Source organism: Brassica napus, chromosome C3 (genome assembly GCF_020379485.1).
Source record: "Brassica napus cultivar Da-Ae chromosome C3, Da-Ae, whole genome shotgun sequence".
NCBI classification, from domain to species: Eukaryota; Viridiplantae; Streptophyta; class Magnoliopsida; order Brassicales; family Brassicaceae; genus Brassica; species Brassica napus.
The window spans coordinates 71,195,698-71,215,182 of NC_063446.1; the positions used below are offsets into that span (position 1 = coordinate 71,195,698).

Below are 19,485 nucleotides of genomic sequence, written 5' to 3' on the forward strand. Positions count from 1 at the left end.
CTAAACCCTAAACCCTAAACCCTCGAGTGTTTTAGTGTTTAGTGTTTTTTATTTAGAGTTTAAGATTTATCCAAGGGTTTAAGGTTTAGGATTTAGGGTTTAAGGATTAGGATTTAAGGTTTACTGTTTTGCTGGTTAATTTTTTTATTTTTTTGTAATTACTACTATTTTTTTATGTATTTCTTTTTGTCTTTTTATTTTAATAACATAATATAACTTGACAATATTTTGTTTTCTTTTATAAAAGATATCAAATATAAAATAACACAATCTTATTGGTTGGTGAACCTAGAGGTTTACCCTATGGGGTGAACCCAACAATAAGTCATAAAAAATATAGATACAAAAATCATGTGTCTAAGAAAAATACAATTGAAGTTCTTTTTAAGGCAAAAACATATAAAAGAAAAAATGTGGTGGATCTATAGCGTGAGTGTGGCACAACAATCCAACCCTTTCTCACCGCTTTCACCTGCACACAGAGTCAGACACAATACTGTTTTGTTAACCAGAGCAGTAACTGAAACACAAAATCTCCTTGTCCTATATATATGAAGAAATGGTAAGCAGATGAATATATAATCCCTTAGCATTATGCTTTTGAACAGCTCCAATTGCAGTTTCATCTATGGCCAATTCAGGAAACCAAAAATGAGAAGAACAAGCCTGAGAAAGTAAGTACCTGTTGGATGCTAAGTGTGTCTGGAACTGGATATATAATCAGTGAACATGGTCATAAATTCTAAGGCTCTGTCTCACTTTTGCTACATGGTGAAAACTGACTCAAAGCTAAATAACTATTGATATGTTCAATGTATATAGTCTGTGGGATTGGGTGTAGCAATATCTCTGCGTTTGTTAACTATCACCAAAAGACACTGACTGGCCTATGATGCGAATCTGCAAGCAAAAAAGGATCGAAGTATAGCTTGAGTATTGGAAACAAGGTATTAAAAAATTGAAACTGCTATAAAGTTTACTTCTTTGTTATGACCTTAACATCAAGGCAGGGATCGTTGACCATGCTTTTTAACTGAAGAATGATACCAGCACTCCGCAGTTTCACATGCCGATCAAGTGAACCAGGACTTGAAGGACTAATGAGGTTTATGATAGTCCAGACTGTTGCTAACCGTAACTGGCTCTCGTAGCTCTGCAAAAGACTTAACCATGAAACTGTCTGATTCAGCTTCCCCTTGAGGAAACAGTTGCTGCATAACAGCTTCTTTATGTAATTCTGTACCACTAGACACATTCGTGAGCACATACATACCCTGAGGATAGAAAACACAAGTTCATAAGCGATCTTTTTAATCTATTGATATGGTGAGCTTTATCATTTTTTGTTACCTGTATTGCTATTTGAGCTTGTGGAGCTTTCCTCAGTTGTCTCCCAACAGTGTCTAAGATAAGACCATCTTCATCCAATGGAGTTGATACATCCATCAACAAGATTACAAAGAAGGGCCAAAGCTTGCTCTTGTACCAGAGGCTCAGGATCTGAGGGCGGCGCAATGTGTTTTGCTTTGTTGTTATTTGAGAGCATATAAGATGAATCATATGGTTTTGGATTAGAGGACTCTTTACCACTGATAAGACAAGCAAGTCCTTGAGCTTTGACGTCTGAATAAAAGAGTTCTTTAGGTTTAATGTCTGCAAGAAACATGAGGTTCCTCAAAGCCCGTAACGCGCTACACCGAGTGTTAGCATCCATTGATTTTGACAACTCAATAAGCTGCTATATCCCTCCATATTCTATAAATGTTACTTATTAGGCGATGAAAAATCCAATACTATATTGCTCAGAGCGCCAAGAACTGCAACTATATATAAATTCAAATCAGTTCTGCCAGACAACAAAATCACTTCAGAGATTAACTTAAAGAAATGCGAGAATGTACCAGGACAGAGGGAGATGGATCATGCAATAACTGAACCAAAGGAAGCATAACATGATCCTTGGTGAAAAGGCCTGCACTCAAATTCTAAAATGACATGTCTCAGGTGGGCTTACCACTTAATATAAGACAGCTTTAAATCATAATAGTGTTAACAAACCTTGATTGATCGAGAAGTGATTCTAAAGCATATGCATGCTGCAGTTCAAATAGAAGGTCTAACACCTAAAGAAAGACGAAACAGATTAAGTAACTGTATAAGAACACAAGTACTAAACTACTCAAAGATGGGAGCAAAACCTGTAATGACAGGAAGGTACACCTGCAATCCTCAAGTTTAGAACTCAGTTCAGCTAAAGACTGAAACAAGCCCTGAAGACGTTTAGGTTGAAGCTCACATTCTGACTTCAAGATGTCAACAATAGTCTTGACTGCATTGGCCTCGTAAGCTAGTTGCTGTAGATCCTCTTTTTCGGCGAGGAGAGAAGACAAACACAACGCAGCATCATCTCCAGATTGACCAGGGTCGTTAAGAAGCTCAAGCAGAGTAGTACTCAAACTTGATTTGGTTCCCACGTTTAAGAAACAAGACGGACAAGTGTTGTATATAGCAACCAAGCAGAGACAAGAAAGCAGCCTGGTCCTTGTATATCTTTCCTTTGTTAACTCAGTTACAAAACTCAAATATCTCCCACCCGCGAAACAGCATCATGGTTACTCTTCAAAACAGTGGCTAAAGACTCGAGACAAGCTTCGCTCTGGCTTAGAGAACCATCAAGAAGGACAACAAGCTTCTCCAAGACACCAGCGTCGCATAGAAGCTGTTGCTCTGCAGTTGTTCCGCATACTTTGGAGCTAAAGTAGATTGAAATATCATTCTCAGCGAACGCGCTCCGGCATCAACTACCTTAAAGAACATGTAAAAAAGGATCAAGATAACTACTTAAAAGGCCAATGCTTTATCACAGAGCAATGTTCAAGAAATCGATATAGGCTGTGCTTATATATTTTATAAAGGATTATTGTTTTGGGGGCACCTAGACCGATTTTTTGAATGCTTAGACCGTTTCTTTTAGAACTGATTCGCCACAGGCGCAGCCCAGACCAATTTTTAGAACATTGTTACATGCTGTATAATCTAAAGATCGTTCAAGCTTTCTTCTCTAGACTCAATAGAACTTTCTATTCTAATAGAAAGTCAATAAAACTAGGATTATTGTATAGGAAGGCACCTAGACCGATTTTTTTAATGCTTTTTTTTTAATGCTTAGACTATAGAGCTTTTCTTTTATATCCGATTTCCACAGGCGCAGCTTAAACCGATTTTGAGAACATTGTCACATAGTATACAATCTAAAGATTGTTCTTGAGACCCAACAGTACTTTTCAATAAAGTTTCGAGCTTTAAGCTTTCATTACAGAGAGTATATAATCTAAAGATGGTTCAAGCTTTGTTCTCGAGACCAAACACTACTTTTCTAATAAAGTTTCGAACTTTAAACCTTTTGGTTAGGATTGGTGATGAGACGGAGGAGATGAGGGAACACTCCGGCGTCGAGAACGGCTTGAACTCCGGCTTCAAACCCGCAGGAGAAACTACCGAGCGCCGCTGCAGATTGTACGAGGATGCTGTTGTTGTCGTTGTTGTTGCATTCTGCATTGGAGAGAGCGGAGGCAATGTTGGGAACAGCTCCGAGTTTGGCGGAGTAGGAGCAGGGCCGCTTAGATAGGGGGCTAACCGTGTGAGCATCCTTGGTCCAATTTGTTGTCCCTCTGTTTCTTAATAAATAAGGGCCTGATTTTTTTTTAAAATAGATTAATTTTTCTTGATCGGTTATAAATCAGTTGGTAGATGTCCATAAATGGTCTGATCCATAATCGGCCCATACACTTAGAGAGAAAGACGGCCCAACCCTAAAGAAAGGGGCCGCCGCGAGACTTGGAGAGGAGAAAGAGGCGGCTACAACTTGCTTATTTCCTAATTTGTTTATGTTTATGATTTGTAATATTTCCTATTATTGTATTTTCATTTATCTCTCTTGTAACCCCTATATAAAGGGAACACTTATTCATTAATAATATACAGAAACTTACAGTTCTAAATCCTTAAGTTTACAACACGTTATCAGCACGATAGCCTCTAACACCCTGAGCCTAAAACCAAATCGCTAAAGCCCTAAATGAAAAGGAATCTGCCTCGAAACTTCGAAGAGGCCGTTCTCCCAAACCGTGAAGACCCAGAAAACGATCAAGATATCAAATCGAAGCCCTGGCCGAGACGAATCAGTTAGTGCAAACCGCTTGTCGATCTGACCACCGACGCGCCCTCACGCACAGATTCAGTGCGCACCGATTTGCTTTGGAACCCTAATCCGAACCCGACGATACCGACGAACCTTAATCCGTTCGCGGCTCCGTTCCAGCTCGTGTCCACCTGATCAGCTCCAGCCCCAAGGCGTTCCTGATCTTATATGAACTCAGCTCCATCCTACATCAAGGACAGCTCGCGATCCGACAGCAACAGCTCCCGTTCGCATCAGAGCCGCTCGCGATCCGATAGAAGCAGCTCGCGTCCCAGCCAGCTCGCGTCCCGATCGTATCTAAGCTCGAGGTTCATTCTTGGTGGTCCGGTTTCTACAAACAACTAAACTAAAGATATTTCGAATTCTAAGAACATAATGAATCAAATTTGGTTGATTGTAAAGAATGAAACCCTAAAATATAATCTCTAAGATGAAAGCCATAGGATAATAGATCAATCCCTAAGCGAGTAAATCGAAGCTCTATAAGTTCGATCCCCAAACCCTAAAAATCGAGATTGATCCATAGATCAATTAAAATCAGAACTTTAAAGGTTTTGAATCTCAAATCAAATCCCTTTGATCTAAGATCAAATTTTCGAAATCCCTAAACCCTAATTCGAAAACTATTGATTAATTAAAACTGATTGATTGATTGTTTGATTGAGATTGAATTTGATCATCCTGAAATTGAAATTGCTTGTTAATAAAATCGAAACCCTAAAACCCTAATTCTGAAAATCGATTTTGATTGTTTGAAATTGAACATTGATTGGTTGATTTGATCACCTAGAACTATTGTTAGGATTGTTCAAACTCGAATCTGATTGTTTGGCTTGTTTAAACTAAAACCCTAATGACATAATTTAGATTATTTTAAAATCGAAATCTGAAACTACATATTAGGTTAAACTGTTCTAGACTTGATCATACTCGTGGCCGTGTGGTCTTGTTGCATTCATACCATAACTCACATTGATTGATTGCAATTACACTTAGAACTTATTCTAGGAATGGTGTTGAATTGAATCAAATAGCCGTGTGGCTTGATCTTTTCTTGACCGATAGGTTTGCTTGTTTTGATTGCATCATGAACTGATAGAAACAAACCATGTTAGGATTGCAATTACACGACAAACTAAATGCATAAAAACGAACTAGTTTGCATCCATGGCCGTGCGGCTTGCTCATTGGCCGTGAGGCATAGATCTTGGCTGTGAAGGCTTGTTTGATTGTTTGAACATAAAACCCTAATCGTTTAAACATTAAAAACTATTCCTAAAAGATCTAAAAATATTAATCTATAACTTCAGATGTCGAAATCAACAACCTTGATTTTGCTGCCCTAAATCTATCTGGAGACAATTACCTTCAGTGGGCGCTCGATGCTAAGATCATCCTGAAATCCAAGGGACTCGGTGAGTGTATCACCGAGAACAATAATGCCAATGAAAAGGTTCGTTACAGAGCCATCTTGATCATTCGTCATCATCTAGCTGAGAGTCTCAAGGATCAATACCTAACCATTGAGAATCCACTAGATCTTTGGAATGAATTGAAATCGAGATATGATCACCGGAGAACGGCGATCTTACCAAATGCTCGGTTTGATTGGACGAATCTGAGGATCCAAGACTATAAGTCTGTGGACGAATATAACTCTACACTGTTTAAGATTGTTTCTAAAATGAAACTGTATGGTGAAAGTATTACGGAACAGGATATGCTTGAGAAAACCTTTTTCACTTTCCATGCAAGCAATGTGCTGTTACAACAACAGTACCGAGAGAAAGGTTTCAAAACCTATGCTAATCTTATTTCTTGTCTCTTGCTCGCTGAGCAGAACAATGAATTACTAATGAGAAACAATCAGATGAGACCACTTGTATCAGCTCCACTACCTGATGCACCCGCTACAGAGGACAATAAAGAGTCCAACCACGTCAAAGGAAACGGCCAACATGGCCGTGGTCGAGACAAATCGAACGGACGTGGCCTCGGTCGAAGATCCTTTGGCCGCGGGCGAGGAAATGGTTGAGACCATGGACGGGACCGTGGCTCATTTGGACGAGGCCATGGTCGTGGCCGTGGATCTTTTTTCAAACCCCAACACTCGACTAAATCAGAGAAATACGCGTGCCATGTGGAATGAGCAATCATTGGGTTAAGACTTGTAGGACTCCCAAGCATCTAGTTGACCTCTATCAAGAGAGCTTGAAAGGGAAGAATCCTGAAGCCCATATGACTTACCAAGATGATGAAAACGACTTCAATCATGAGAAGGACGATCTTATGGATTATGAAACTTCAGATTGTCTAAAAAAAAAAACTGAAGATTGATTTCGACATTTGTAATCTAAATTATATGTCCTTTGTTTTGATGTTTTTCATTTTTATGTTTTTCATTTCTATGAACTTGTTTTATTAAAACTTAATAAAAGGAATGAATGATTTTTGAAAACGCCAATATGATTTGCGGGTATGGTACACATTAAGGGCTATGGGCATATATGTATAAGGGCAAGCATTTAGATGCTTTATGTTCACCCAGAAAAACCCATTGAGATTATATAGAGATATAAGAATTAATGGTTTCCATATAGAAACAATGGGCGAAGGAAACAAAGAGTTCCTTCAGATATATGTATAAAATCGCCCAAGGCCATAATGAGTCCTAAAAAAAACTATACTTGCATTCTCTATTGATCTAGACTATGCCAAGATCAGTATGATAGAGGCAATAGTCATGGTAACCAGAATGGTTTACCCACGAAATTATACACTTTATGGTATGACTGGATTGACCATCCTGGTCCAAAACATGATGCGAAATTGATATTGGAAACAAAGAGTTATCCCATAGAATCTCACGTTTGTAGCATGAACACAAGAGAAACTCATTAGGCCATGATGTCCCAAAGCACTTAAGGATTATAGTATGTCCATGAGGGGGCAATGAGGACAAATCCGCACATGTCCATACTATATATAGCTTGGCTGAATCCTTTTATAAATCTGTATTGGCCATTACCCATAGGTCCAAACTCTCAGTCCAAGGCTTGGGGACACACGAATTTACATGCATCTTAACTAATAAGCATCAGACCATTAAGTGTGCATAGATATTCCCATCTCAAATTTATTACGGGTCATGAGCCAGACATATAACATCTTGAGATATTTGGATAAGCCACCACAAATAAATGTGCCGTCTAAGATGGATCCTTAGAAGAGGATGAGGATGAGGATATATGTTGGATATGAATCTCCCACAAATAATGAAGTACTTTGAGCCAAATATGGGTGATCTATTTAGTGGCCAAGAACACGGATTGCAAAGTTTAATGGATCCGACTATCCAACATTAGGGGGAGAAAATAATAAGCTGGTAAGAGAAACAGAATGGCATCGACCATCATTGTCTTGGCAAGATCCTCGGACTAAAGAATGTGAAATAGACGTCCAAAGATTATACATTTAAAAAGCTAGCTAATCAAATGCCAGACACATTTGCTGATCCGAAAAAGAATGACTAAGTCATATATAAACCAGCTTGTAAAGCACCAACTAAATTATGTCCAAGAGAGACACAGTGAAGTTGCTACAAAGTCTATACAAGATAGACCAATAAGTTCCAAAAGATAAGAATCCTCGGAAACAAAAGAGAAAGGTGCATAGAATGATAAAACAAATATGTGGTCAAGGAAACCATACCAGACATAGAGATAAGGCCGGCCGGCTCTAAGGTACAGGTACCAAACAATGTAGCTTGGGACGCCAAGCTGCAAAGTATTAAAAGTCCTGATAATAATGAATCTCAATTGATTATATCATGTCTGGAATATAATGGAACACAATAAGGAATGTCGACATAAGATGATACAATGTAGCACTTGAATTTATGAATATAAGCGAGGATCATGAACCCACGTCAATATAAGAGTGTGCACTCGTAGAACAGATTGAATGAAAACGTGGAGTTAAATAGTTTAAAGAAGAAAGACGTATTTGGCGATATGATTAAGACGCCATATAATGTTAAAACCAGTGGATATAAATGGGTCTTGTGAGGAATAGAAATCGTGAGATATAAAGCTAATGTTGCACAAGGATTCTCACAAAGACCAATAATAGATTATGAGGAGATATACTCCCATGTGGTGGATGCAACTACTTTTAAGATTTCTCATAAGTCTGGCTATATAAGAGAGAAAATTAGACTTGCAGCAAACTGATGTAGTGACTGCATATTTATATGGTCCACTGGATAATGAAAGTACTAGAGGGTGTTGAGCTGAATGTACAGCAAGTTCTCGAGAACAATATTGATAATCATCGAAATATATGATCTGAATATCCTAGGAACCTCTGGATACAATTTCCCAAGCGGTTGAATACCTCAAGAAAGATTTCGAGATGAAAGATATCGGGAAAACAAAATTATGTGTTGGGATTATAACTTGAGTACATAAATGATGGGATCCTTGTGCATCAGATGGCATAAATGATGGGATCCTTGTGCATCAGATGACATACACTGAAAAGGTACTCAAGAGATTCAATATGGCTGATTGCCATTCTCTGACCAGGCCCATGGTGGTGAGGTCTCTCGGCCTGGACACTGACCCATTCCATCCCAAGATGGATGATGAAGATGACCTAGGTCCCGAAATGTCATATATCAGTGCCATAGGAGCTTTAATGTACTTGGCAACTCACACACGGCCTGATATAAGCTTTGCCGTGAACCTACTATCTAGGTTTAGCTCCTGTCCGACCCAGAGACATTGGAATTGGATCAAACATGTTCTTCGTTACCTGCAAGGAACGAAAGACTTGGTTCTATATAATACTAACCATAACAAAGATGGTTTAATTAGCTTTGCTGATGCTGGTTATTTATCAGATCCACATCAAGCTCGATCACATACATGATATGTCTTTACACATGGAGGTATGACCGTATCATGGCGTTCCATGAAACAAACCATCGCGGTCACTTTATCTAATCACTCGGAAATCTTGGCCATACATGAGGCCAGCCGCGAGTGTGTTTGGTTGAGGTCGATGACCCAACACGTCCGAGCTGATTGCAGGATGGCCAAGTGCAAAAAGCCAACCGTGATGTATGAGGATAATGCATTGCTCAGCTCAAGTACGGTTACATAAAAGGTGATAGGACGAAGCACATATTGCCTAAGTTCTTCTTTACTCACGAGCTTCAGAAAGCCGGTGAGGTCCAATTCGTCCAAGTACGATCCAGTGACAATTCAGCTGACCTATTCACCAAGGCACTTCCTACCTGCACGTTCAGGAAGCTCACACATCAGATTGGGATGCGTAGGCTGAAGGACCTTCACTGAGGTTCACATCAGGGGGAGTAGTACGTGTTGTACTCTTTTTCCTTCATCATGGTTTTGTCCCAGTGGGTTTTCCTGGTAAGGTTTTAATGAGGCAACATTAAGCGTATTACAATCCCTGTATAGTTATGGCATCCAAAGGGGAGTGTTATAAATCAATTAGTGGATGTCCATATCCGGTCCGGTCCATAACCGGCTCATACACTTAGAGAGAAAGACGACCCAACCCTAGAGAAAGAGAGGCGGCCGCGAGACTTGGAGAGGAGAGAGAGGCGGCTACAACTTGCTTATTTCCTATTCGTTTATGTTTATGTTTATGATTTGTAATATTTTCTATTATTGTATTTCCATTTATCTCTCTTGTAACTCATATATAAAGGGAACACTTATTTATTAATAATATACAGAAAGTTAGAGTTCTAAATCCTTAAGTTATAAATCAGAAACATGATCTGATTTTTGATATAGAAGAGCGATTAATTAGGTTGAGCTGATGTTGGTCTAGATACATGATTTGAAGCGAACCATATTTTCTTTATAATTCATCAAATTTAAATTTTAGCCTAAAATTTGTAAAGAAACTAAAAACATAATTAAAACGGGAACATATTATTATATAAACTTTCTCTAGTTTCTAAGGTAAACATAACATTATGTATTCAATTTAATATTTGGAAGTATTTTAAATAATTTAATTTTAATAAAAGCGTAATTCTCTCAAATAGTCTTTTTAAATTTTTGTCACAAAAATAGCATTCAATAAGGAAAATGACCAAAATAGCTTTTTTTTTTATTTTAAATTTTTTAATATTTATTTATTTTTTTAAAAAAATTTTAAACTATATCCTCAAAACTCCACCCTTTAACTTTAAACCATAAATCTAAATTAGTTAAGCATAAATGTATTTTTACTCTTTAATAAAATTTATTTAGATCATTTTTTCATTGAATGCCATTTTTGTGACAAAAATTTTAAAATGCTATCCTAGAAAATTTCTCTTAATTAAAATTTAGATAGTTTGGATAATTTAGGAGAATTAGTAGATTTTAAGTAAAATAATTAAAAAACTATTTAAAATTATGGAATTTTATATTTTAACTAACGCTTTCAGCAGAACACAAAATAACAAAAATCTACCAAAAATCACAATTTCCCAAATTTAGTACACCACATCCCTTAATATTTGCACACCAAATTCATATTCTTTGTATTTTATTTAACTACAAGCTCATTAGAAAAAGGTTTAAAGAATAATTAAAACACGCCCTCCCCTTTCATTCTCCTTCTTTACCTCCTGAGAAAAGACCATGGTCCTGTGGCTGTCCCAATCCTGTTACAGTTCCAAATCACATTTTGTTAGAAAATAAGTTTTAACCATTCACTAGAAGAAACAGAGAGATTCATAGATTTTTTACCGCCAAAATCCAACGGCTGCTCTAAGACTCATGTAAATGGTGAGACCAAACCAAAGTCCAATAAACCCATGAGTCGACGATAGTAGGACCAAACACAAAATGCTAACTATAGCCACCATAACTAATGATGCTGCGGCATAACCGAAATCAGATGCTCCAAAGTTAACTCCATCGAATACAAACGCTAAGGCATTGATTGGTTGTGTCCCTGCCACAAACTTTAGGAACCAAGAACGTGTTTTAGCCACAATATCAAGAACATAATCTTGGTTTAAGGTGAAGTTAAAAGTAATCACCGGAAGTCCTATGCCAATGAGGTGCAAGACTTTATCATCTTTCGTGAATAGTCTTGCTCCAAAATGCAATCCTGCTCCAAGTATAATCGCGAGTAGAAACCCAAGAACCAGTCCCAACTGTCACAACATTCAGTCCTTCAGTTTTTGGTTTACTTTTGTATGCTTAGGTCCTAAGAATGTACCTGCAGTACACGAGAGGCGGTAGCTGCAGCTCTTTTGTAGTCCTTTTTGGCAAACGCACTCGCTAGTATGGCCTTATAAAAAGACACATTTGTTAAAACATAGAACAAAAAATATTTAATGAGGAGACAGAGAGAGATCTCAGGGGCTAAACCTGGCCAGCTACAGCAAACCCATCTGCAAGAAGTGAAGTTGCTAACCAAACCTGCAAGCAAACTTGGAAAGCTGCCATAGAAATGGATCCTTCTCGCGCAGCTAGTGATGCGGAAAGCGTTACACAGAATGTCACGGCTATAACTCTCATCAGTAAAAGAAATCCTGAGAGAGAAAAAACACACAAGAAAACAATGTTTTTCATCAGAGATTTCACTATAATATCAAAATGAATCTATATTACGTAATAAGAATTCAACAATATCAACAATCTCCGCTTATTATCTGATGTCATGCCCTTACAAAAAATCATATTTTAGTCAAAAGAAAAACAATACTAACCATTTTATTTATAGAATCTAATAATTTTAGCTCAAACAAAGCTAAACATGCTTATTACGAAAAAAATAAACATGCTTATTACAACAAATAAAATCAGCAATACCATTTTTCATGAATCTAGAGAACTGAAGATGTTTGGTACTCAGATTAAAAATATCGACTTGGCCCATCAGTTTCCACAAGAGTATTCCACACATAAGGTATCTGAAAATGAACATATAAACAAGCCTCAGAGAGAAGGTAGACTTTTAAAGAAAACAAGCCTCAAAAATGTGAAATTAAACTCACTGGGATAGGACATGAGCAGTGGCTGCTCCTGTGACGCCTAGACGAAAAACGAAGATGAAGATCGGGTCTAGTATTATATTTGTGGCATCTCCAATCACTGTGGAAGAGATTAATAAAAAATAGAAGTTGATCATCATCAGGTTTGTTTTGTGTCAAGAAATTTGATCATATTAAAGATAAGTCATGTTACCAGTTGCGTATAATGGAGTTGTTGTGTCTTTAAATCCTCGGAATACACCTTGTGTCGCAAGTGAGAGAAGAACAGCAGGTGCACCAAGTGATCTTAGAGATAAATATCTCTGAGCAGGTCCCAACATTGGAGAATCCTGTAAACATTAAAAACATGTTCTAAAGATTTGCAATCTCATAACATTTATATATAGTATATATATAAAGCCTGAACGATCGATTCTTTACGTGTTTAACTCCCATGAAACTCAAGAGAGGTCTGGCTGTGGATATAAGAAACGCAGCTTGAAGAAGGCCAAGAATGGCTCCAATGATTAAAGCAGATGAAGCTGATGGTATGTTTCTTTTCTTGACTGAAGATTTATTAACACTAAAGATACTGCTACTGATTTTAGATTCATCTGGCAAGGAATCTGAAAGAAAGAAAAAACAATTTAGTGATTAGTACTTTCAAGAAATCAAATAATAAAAGGAGTGACGATGTTGCAAAGAATATTTTTATATAGACCTTTATTTATTTCAGGAATAAGTTCTTGAGTTTCCTCCTTTGTGTTGTTAATACCAGTTTCAATACATTCTTTATGATCTTGGACTGTGTTTTCCTGAGAACTACAAGCATCTTCCTCTGCTACAAAGGAAGTTGTGATGCTAACGAGTGGGAAGATAGCGATTCTTGAAACTTGGTTAAACAAAGCAATTGAAACTCCAACTGCAGCAAGCTCTACAGGACCTGGAAATCATCACCAAAACAAGAGACCAAAGAATAAACCCATAATTTTTATCTTGACACAAAATAATTAAATGAACTAAATTTTTCATGTGGTTGGTGTTAGTACCAATTTGGCCTATGAAGGCTGTGTCCACAAGAGATGCTATAGGATCAGCTGTTAAGGCAAGTGCTGCAGGTAAAGCTATTCTTGTTATCTCCAAACCGAGCTCATCAAATTTCAAAACTGATCTGTACACATCAAAGAAAATCAAATTTTCTAAGAATATTCTTGATCACGCAAGGAACACATAATTTTACAACAACAACAAAATTATTACTTGAAATCACTTAGGAAGATGCAAAGAGGGTTTCTAGGAAAATCACAAGGAGTTTCTTTGTTGTAGCCAAAATCTTCAGACATCATTAAGAGATGTTACTGAACTTTCTTGAGTGTCCTGAGCTTCACAAGTACATAAAAGAATGTGTGTGTGGATACAGAATCTAGCAAAAGTAAACGATTCTCGGTGAGTTAGGTGACATTTCATAAGATGCCCCTCATAATAATAGAGGGAATTCAATTTTCAAGGCTAACCACACATTGCATATGCCTTCAGACTTCAAACTCCAATGTAGTATTGATTCTTGTCTTTACGTCCACAAACCTAGAGGGTTCCAAGAACAAGTTATCTTAAATCAAAGACAAACTTTTTCCACATCTTTAAATAGAGACAAATGAATGAAAGAAAATAAGAACAAGAATTAGAGATAATAAAGAAGAAAAAAATTAATGAAGATAAATTTGGTTACAACAAATCTTCTATCAATGAAAGTTTGGTTAACGTCAATTACCAAAGAAAAAATCGACAAAGTTGATGTCAAGTGACAGGAAACTTCCCAATAATCTTATGAAACTTCTATGATTTTTCGGATAAATGAAAAGTAATAGAAAATTTACTTTAATCCAAAATGTGTAAGAACTAGACATGTACGATTATGAACGAAGAAAGACAAATGTAACTTTTAGACAGAAAAAAAAGAAAGACAAATGTAACGTAAGAAGAGAAGAACACACCTTTTTTGTCTGACCAAGAGAGGTCAATAATGTGTCTTCACATTTTCTATTTTTACGAAAATAAATTTCCCAGCAAATTATAAACCAATACAAAAAAAAATCCCGGCAAATTAAAAACTCAGCCTTTCTTTTGTTTCTTTTCTAGCAGTCTGGAGAATGTAAACACACTGATTTTACAAATAAATTACAGTGAATATGAATCAGGTGATGAAATGGTAACGATCAAGGAGTAGGGAAATTGGTTCTGAAAAATAAATGGTTGAGAGAGAGGAGAGACTGGGAAGCCGAGGCGTCTAGATGGAAGGTGGAACGTGTTTTAAGTATTAACCGGTTATAACAGTCCAGAATAATTTTGTTTTTCTTGTAATGGGGACAAATATTGCATTTAGGAAAATATCAATTAAAAATTGTAAAACTATAACTTCCAAATAAAATGACATGATTGGTAAACTGTATACTATGATTCTTTAATCTAATGGTTTGCGATTTCTTTACATATATCATTTTATTATACTTTTTCATGTTTTTACAAGTTTCGCAGATATAGTCTTTTGTAAGTAAAGATCAAACTCAGATAAAACAACGGTTTCAGTTCTCATTTGTATCACATCCTAAAATTCTTAAATAACCATATATCGTTCGCATTCGGGTTATATCGGTTCGGTTTGGATATATTCGAAGTAAACTCTAAAATTTAAAAGCAAAATATAAAAATTAATATTTATTTATATAGAATTGAGTATTTAAGGTACTTATTTAAAACTTAAATACTTATTTTAGATGTTCTATCAAAATAAATATAGAATTAAATATTTGAAATACATATTTATGTTTCACATATTTATATTTATTGTAGTTTTGCTATTCATATCGTTTCTTTGGATACTTTTTCGAGTTTTTTTATTTTTCGGATTATTTAGGTACGGTTAATAATATGTTTTGTAGTACTCTACAAAATCTATTAAGTTTTTTTTTACATTTCGAATCATGTAAGGATTGGGTTTTTGGTTCGGATTTCTAGTTACGAACTTTATGGCCATGCCTAGTATTACATGACCATGCCTAGTCTTACATGACCATGCATTGGCTAAGTAGCCTTTCTCACCAAACTTAAAACATTAAGAACCAATTAAGTTAGAGTAATACAAAAACAAACCCAAGCCCTAAATTAAAGATTTTAATTTGTCAACTCTCCTACCCCCTTGGTTGATACCATTTCATCATCTGATTCATATCCACCATAATTTATATGAAACCCCTAATCTAAGGCAATGTTAACCCATTTTTTTGTTTAAAATTTGAAAATTGAGTATAGTCTCGATGTTTAATAAAAATGATTTTTTTTGACAAATCATTCTATAGAAATTTGTAAATATTGAATTAAAATATATTTAGTAAATAATCTAATGTAGTATAGAGACAAATAATAATAATTTAATAACATGATTGTGTTTATAATTTATATAATGAGAGCTTCAGGTCAATATACATAGTAAGGGTTCAAATTAGCGATCTATACATGATGAAACATAAACGGGGTTTGTCATACCTTTTGATAGTAAAGAAGACGAAAATGCCCTTCTCTTTTGACGATCGTATAATGACACAGCATGTTAAGCAAAAAGGTGTGTCAGGATGGCAGAAGCGTGTTTGAATCACAGGTCAGAATCTAGATCATTTCTCCTCCACACAGTTCAACCGCAGCTTTACACCACATGTTGTCTCTGTATTGTGTCGACAAAGAGTAGGATTTTGGGTAGATTGTGTATAATGAAATATTAGCCAATGTTCTAAAATGCAGTGACTTTATCTGATTACTTGGCGTTTTAGCGTTCCACGGTCAAGCTTCATGGTGTTTATGCCTTATATGGACAAAAATTCAGATCACAAAAAAATACGGGTTTTTGCATCATCAATCTATCATATTTTGTTATCATTAACAAAGAAATAAGGTTAAATGATGCAAATCACCAAAAAATTGAAGAAATAAGTTGAAAAAAAAATGATTCGGCTGATTTAGGGTTGCAGGTCGATGGAAGAAGATGAAGGAGAAATGACATTCTTACCCTTCATTAAAAGAAACAAAAAAAACCACAAATGTTGGGTTTTGAAACCTGGTATCTTGATAAATATTTAAGCAATAACCACTGGACTACTACAGTTTCTTTGTATATTTTCAGAATAAACTGCATATAACACTAAAAGATAGAATTTTTTTAAAAAAATTATACTGATGATTTTAATTGCAGCTGCTACTGTCGATGTTTAACAAATAACAAAGGACTCATCTAACAAAGGTAAAGAAAAAATGTTAGTTGATATGTTTTGTTAATTGATACATTGTTTGACAACATATTTTAAGTTATATGTTAACATGCTACATGCAACGATAACGACCAATAAAAATGTTATCATTGACATTAAATAGGTTAACATGCTACATGCATCAGTAACGGCCACACTACAAAAACATTACACGAAAAACAAATTGCATATCAACGAACAAATAATATACCAAAAAGGTACAAGCTAAAGATTAGCTAAGAAATGATACTACATATAATCATAGTTATATATACCGTGTTAAAATAATCAATAACACACATAATAAAGTAAGAGGTATCTGCAACGAAGACATGTCTCGGTTAACAAAAAATATAGGAAAATATATCTAATAAATTATGTATCAGCATAATATAACAGTTAACAAACCATGTATCATATAGGCAACCATATCTACTAACGTCATTTATTTGGAAACATCTAACCTCATATTATTCTAAATGGCGACATAAAACTGTATCTAACAAAATATTTATCTCAAACAGTGACATAAAACAGAAGATCCACTAAAACATAAATATTATTATTATTATTTTTTTTTAATTTTTTTTTTGTTTAACCAGGCGGGGTTCGGGCCTTCGGCCCTAATCCCCTCCTAGGCCCGGAGCCAGCCTGTGTCTGTACCATTAGCCTGTGTCTGTACCTGGACACTCCTCCCCGTCCGAGACTCGAACTCGTGACCTATCAGACCGGAGTCTGAGGTGTTACCAGTTGAGCTAGCTCGTCGGATAACATAAATATTATTGGGTAACAAATAAAATGTTTCCTAAAATAAATGTCAACCATATCAAAAAAATCACGAACTTCCTTCTCTCCTCTACGGTTTCGACTTGATATTTAGCAGTAGCAACTTCCAAATCTTGGGAAGAGACTTCATCTAACTGTTCAGATTGTGAAATAAGACAGCTTTCACAGTAGTAGCTTTTTATTGAGAGGATTTTTTTTTCTTCGGATAGTGTTCGAGATTGTTCGTAAGTGAGAGGAGATGAGAAAAAGTAAGAAAGAAAATGAAAAATGGTTAGGAAAAAAGATGAGAGATAAGTAGAAAAAGATAAAAAAAAAAATTACATAAGACTAAAAGATGAAATGAGAGAAAACTAGAGAATAATTGTGAAGCAGTAAAGCACATAGGTTTCGAAGGGACTGACAGAACTACTAACCTATGGGTAGACATGCATAAATGGTAAAATCGTCATACAAATATTAATATCTTTTTTTTTTGTCGACTTTCTTATCATTAAGAAGCCCAAATGGGCAAATATACAAACTTACATACAAATGTTCATTCCCAATACAACAACCCCAATGTTAATTAAGTCCATAAACGCAAACTAGGTTTAACTATCCACCGCTTCAGTTTGCCACGTGTCAGACAAAGGAAAGTAACAAGACACGCATCTCTTCTGCATGTGCTTGACCTGATTCATGCGCCGTGAAACGCGCCGTCTGAAGAAAGATGAATTGTTGTTTCAGCGCCGCTTGCAGATCCAGTTTTCTTCGTCTACGCCGTCGGACCTATTGATGTTCGCTTGAGGATGCCTTCCAACACAACCGCGAGTAATTGTCTAGAGATGCCGTGCTTCACCGGAGTTAAAACAGAGGATATTTGAGTCAAAATGAGTAAAGACCATTTGTCGGACCGTTCATAGAACGCCGACTCTCCTTGATCCACCTCATATACAGAACTGTGCTCACCTTATCAATTTTGGGACATTGGCCCCGGACTTTCTCTCTCATTAGTACATTTTGAGACTTCCATATTTGATAATATGATAATATGATAAAAACTATAATTATCTTTTAATACTTTTCAATAATATGACTATTTCTGTTTAGTTGTTGCGAATATTAATTCTATTGTATATTTTTTATTTTGAATGTCGAAAATATTTTTCTGCATATAATTTAAGTTTGTATATATAATTTTCAGTTGTAACCAAAATATAACTTTTGCCATTAATTTTGATAAGATTTATTTTTCCTAAAAATAATTTTAAAATATAAGATAAAAAACAATTTATTTTTTGGTTCGTATTAAAAAAAATTATTAAGCATATTTGATATAAAATAAATTATTTTTGCCCTGCGCCCCTAATAGCATTCGCACGGCACTGCTCATATATGACTAGAAAAATCCATCAAACCTCATTAGCTTCCAATCCAAGATGCTTTCTTCAAAGGCTATAACTACTGAAGAAAGACTGATTCTTTTAGGAAACAATAGAGGTGAACGGGAAACAAGGGTCAATGAACAGTAGCCTTACGAGATTAAAATAAAATCAAGTGGAAAGCACTTAACTTCAATCTCCATCAAAAATAGTATAAAACCATGAAGGATCAAACAAAGCACAACAAAAAAATCGCCAAGCGAAAATAATAGTCGGCTACCCGAAAAGAAACTTCGACCAAGAGATCGAAATATTTTGCAAAACAAAAGATCTGATCTAGTGATCAGAAAGCAAAACATCTCATCCGAAAGATAGAATTGTGGTAAGAGGGAAGAAGACACTGAGAGATTTCTCTCTCTAGGAGGGAAGAGAGAGAGAACTTGGATAAATACACAAATATTAATATCAAACTCATGTGTATTAGGCCTGTGACTTATTATCCGAGATCCGGATTCAATCTGAGATCCGTTCTGGATCCGCTCCGAAAATAGGATATCCGAAGTACTCGTATCCGAATCTGGATAGTAAAATCTTGGATCCGTCCAAACCGAATCCGGATCCAGATATCTTAATTTTTAAGTCCGGATATCTGGATCCGGATCCGTATTTTTAAACACATTAAATTTTTAAATTTCATTAATATTTATATTTTATATAATAATATACATAAATTAATTTTATAATATTATATTTTAGTTTTTACAATATGATAGACATATATATATATATATATTTATAAATCTTTTATAAATATTTAATTTATGTATTATT

At 35.6% G+C, this 19,485-nt stretch overlaps 1 protein-coding gene and 1 pseudogene across 8 annotated transcripts; both read right to left on the reverse strand.

The window, feature by feature from the left end:
• Positions 1-213: 213 nt before the first annotated feature.
• Positions 214-3,736, reverse strand: LOC111204785 (annotated as a pseudogene).
• Positions 3,737-10,673: 6,937 nt separating this feature from the next.
• On the reverse strand, positions 10,674-17,617 carry LOC106427424 (MATE efflux family protein 1-like). 8 transcript variants are annotated; one of them, XM_022697349.2, is made up of 15 exons: positions 16,022-17,617; positions 15,753-15,927; positions 13,729-13,793; positions 13,470-13,632; positions 13,259-13,380; positions 12,931-13,152; positions 12,651-12,835; positions 12,424-12,559; positions 12,234-12,330; positions 12,049-12,149; positions 11,605-11,768; positions 11,453-11,524; positions 11,271-11,387; positions 10,975-11,192; positions 10,674-10,889 (listed from the first exon to the last, which is right to left on the reverse strand). In XM_022697349.2, the coding sequence occupies exons 4-15, from the start codon at positions 13,553-13,555 to the stop codon at positions 10,847-10,849; spliced, it is 1,563 nt and encodes a 520-aa protein (XP_022553070.1). In that variant the 5' UTR covers positions 13,556-13,632; positions 13,729-13,793; positions 15,753-15,927; positions 16,022-17,617; the 3' UTR covers positions 10,674-10,846.
• Positions 17,618-19,485: the final 1,868 nt, after the last annotated feature.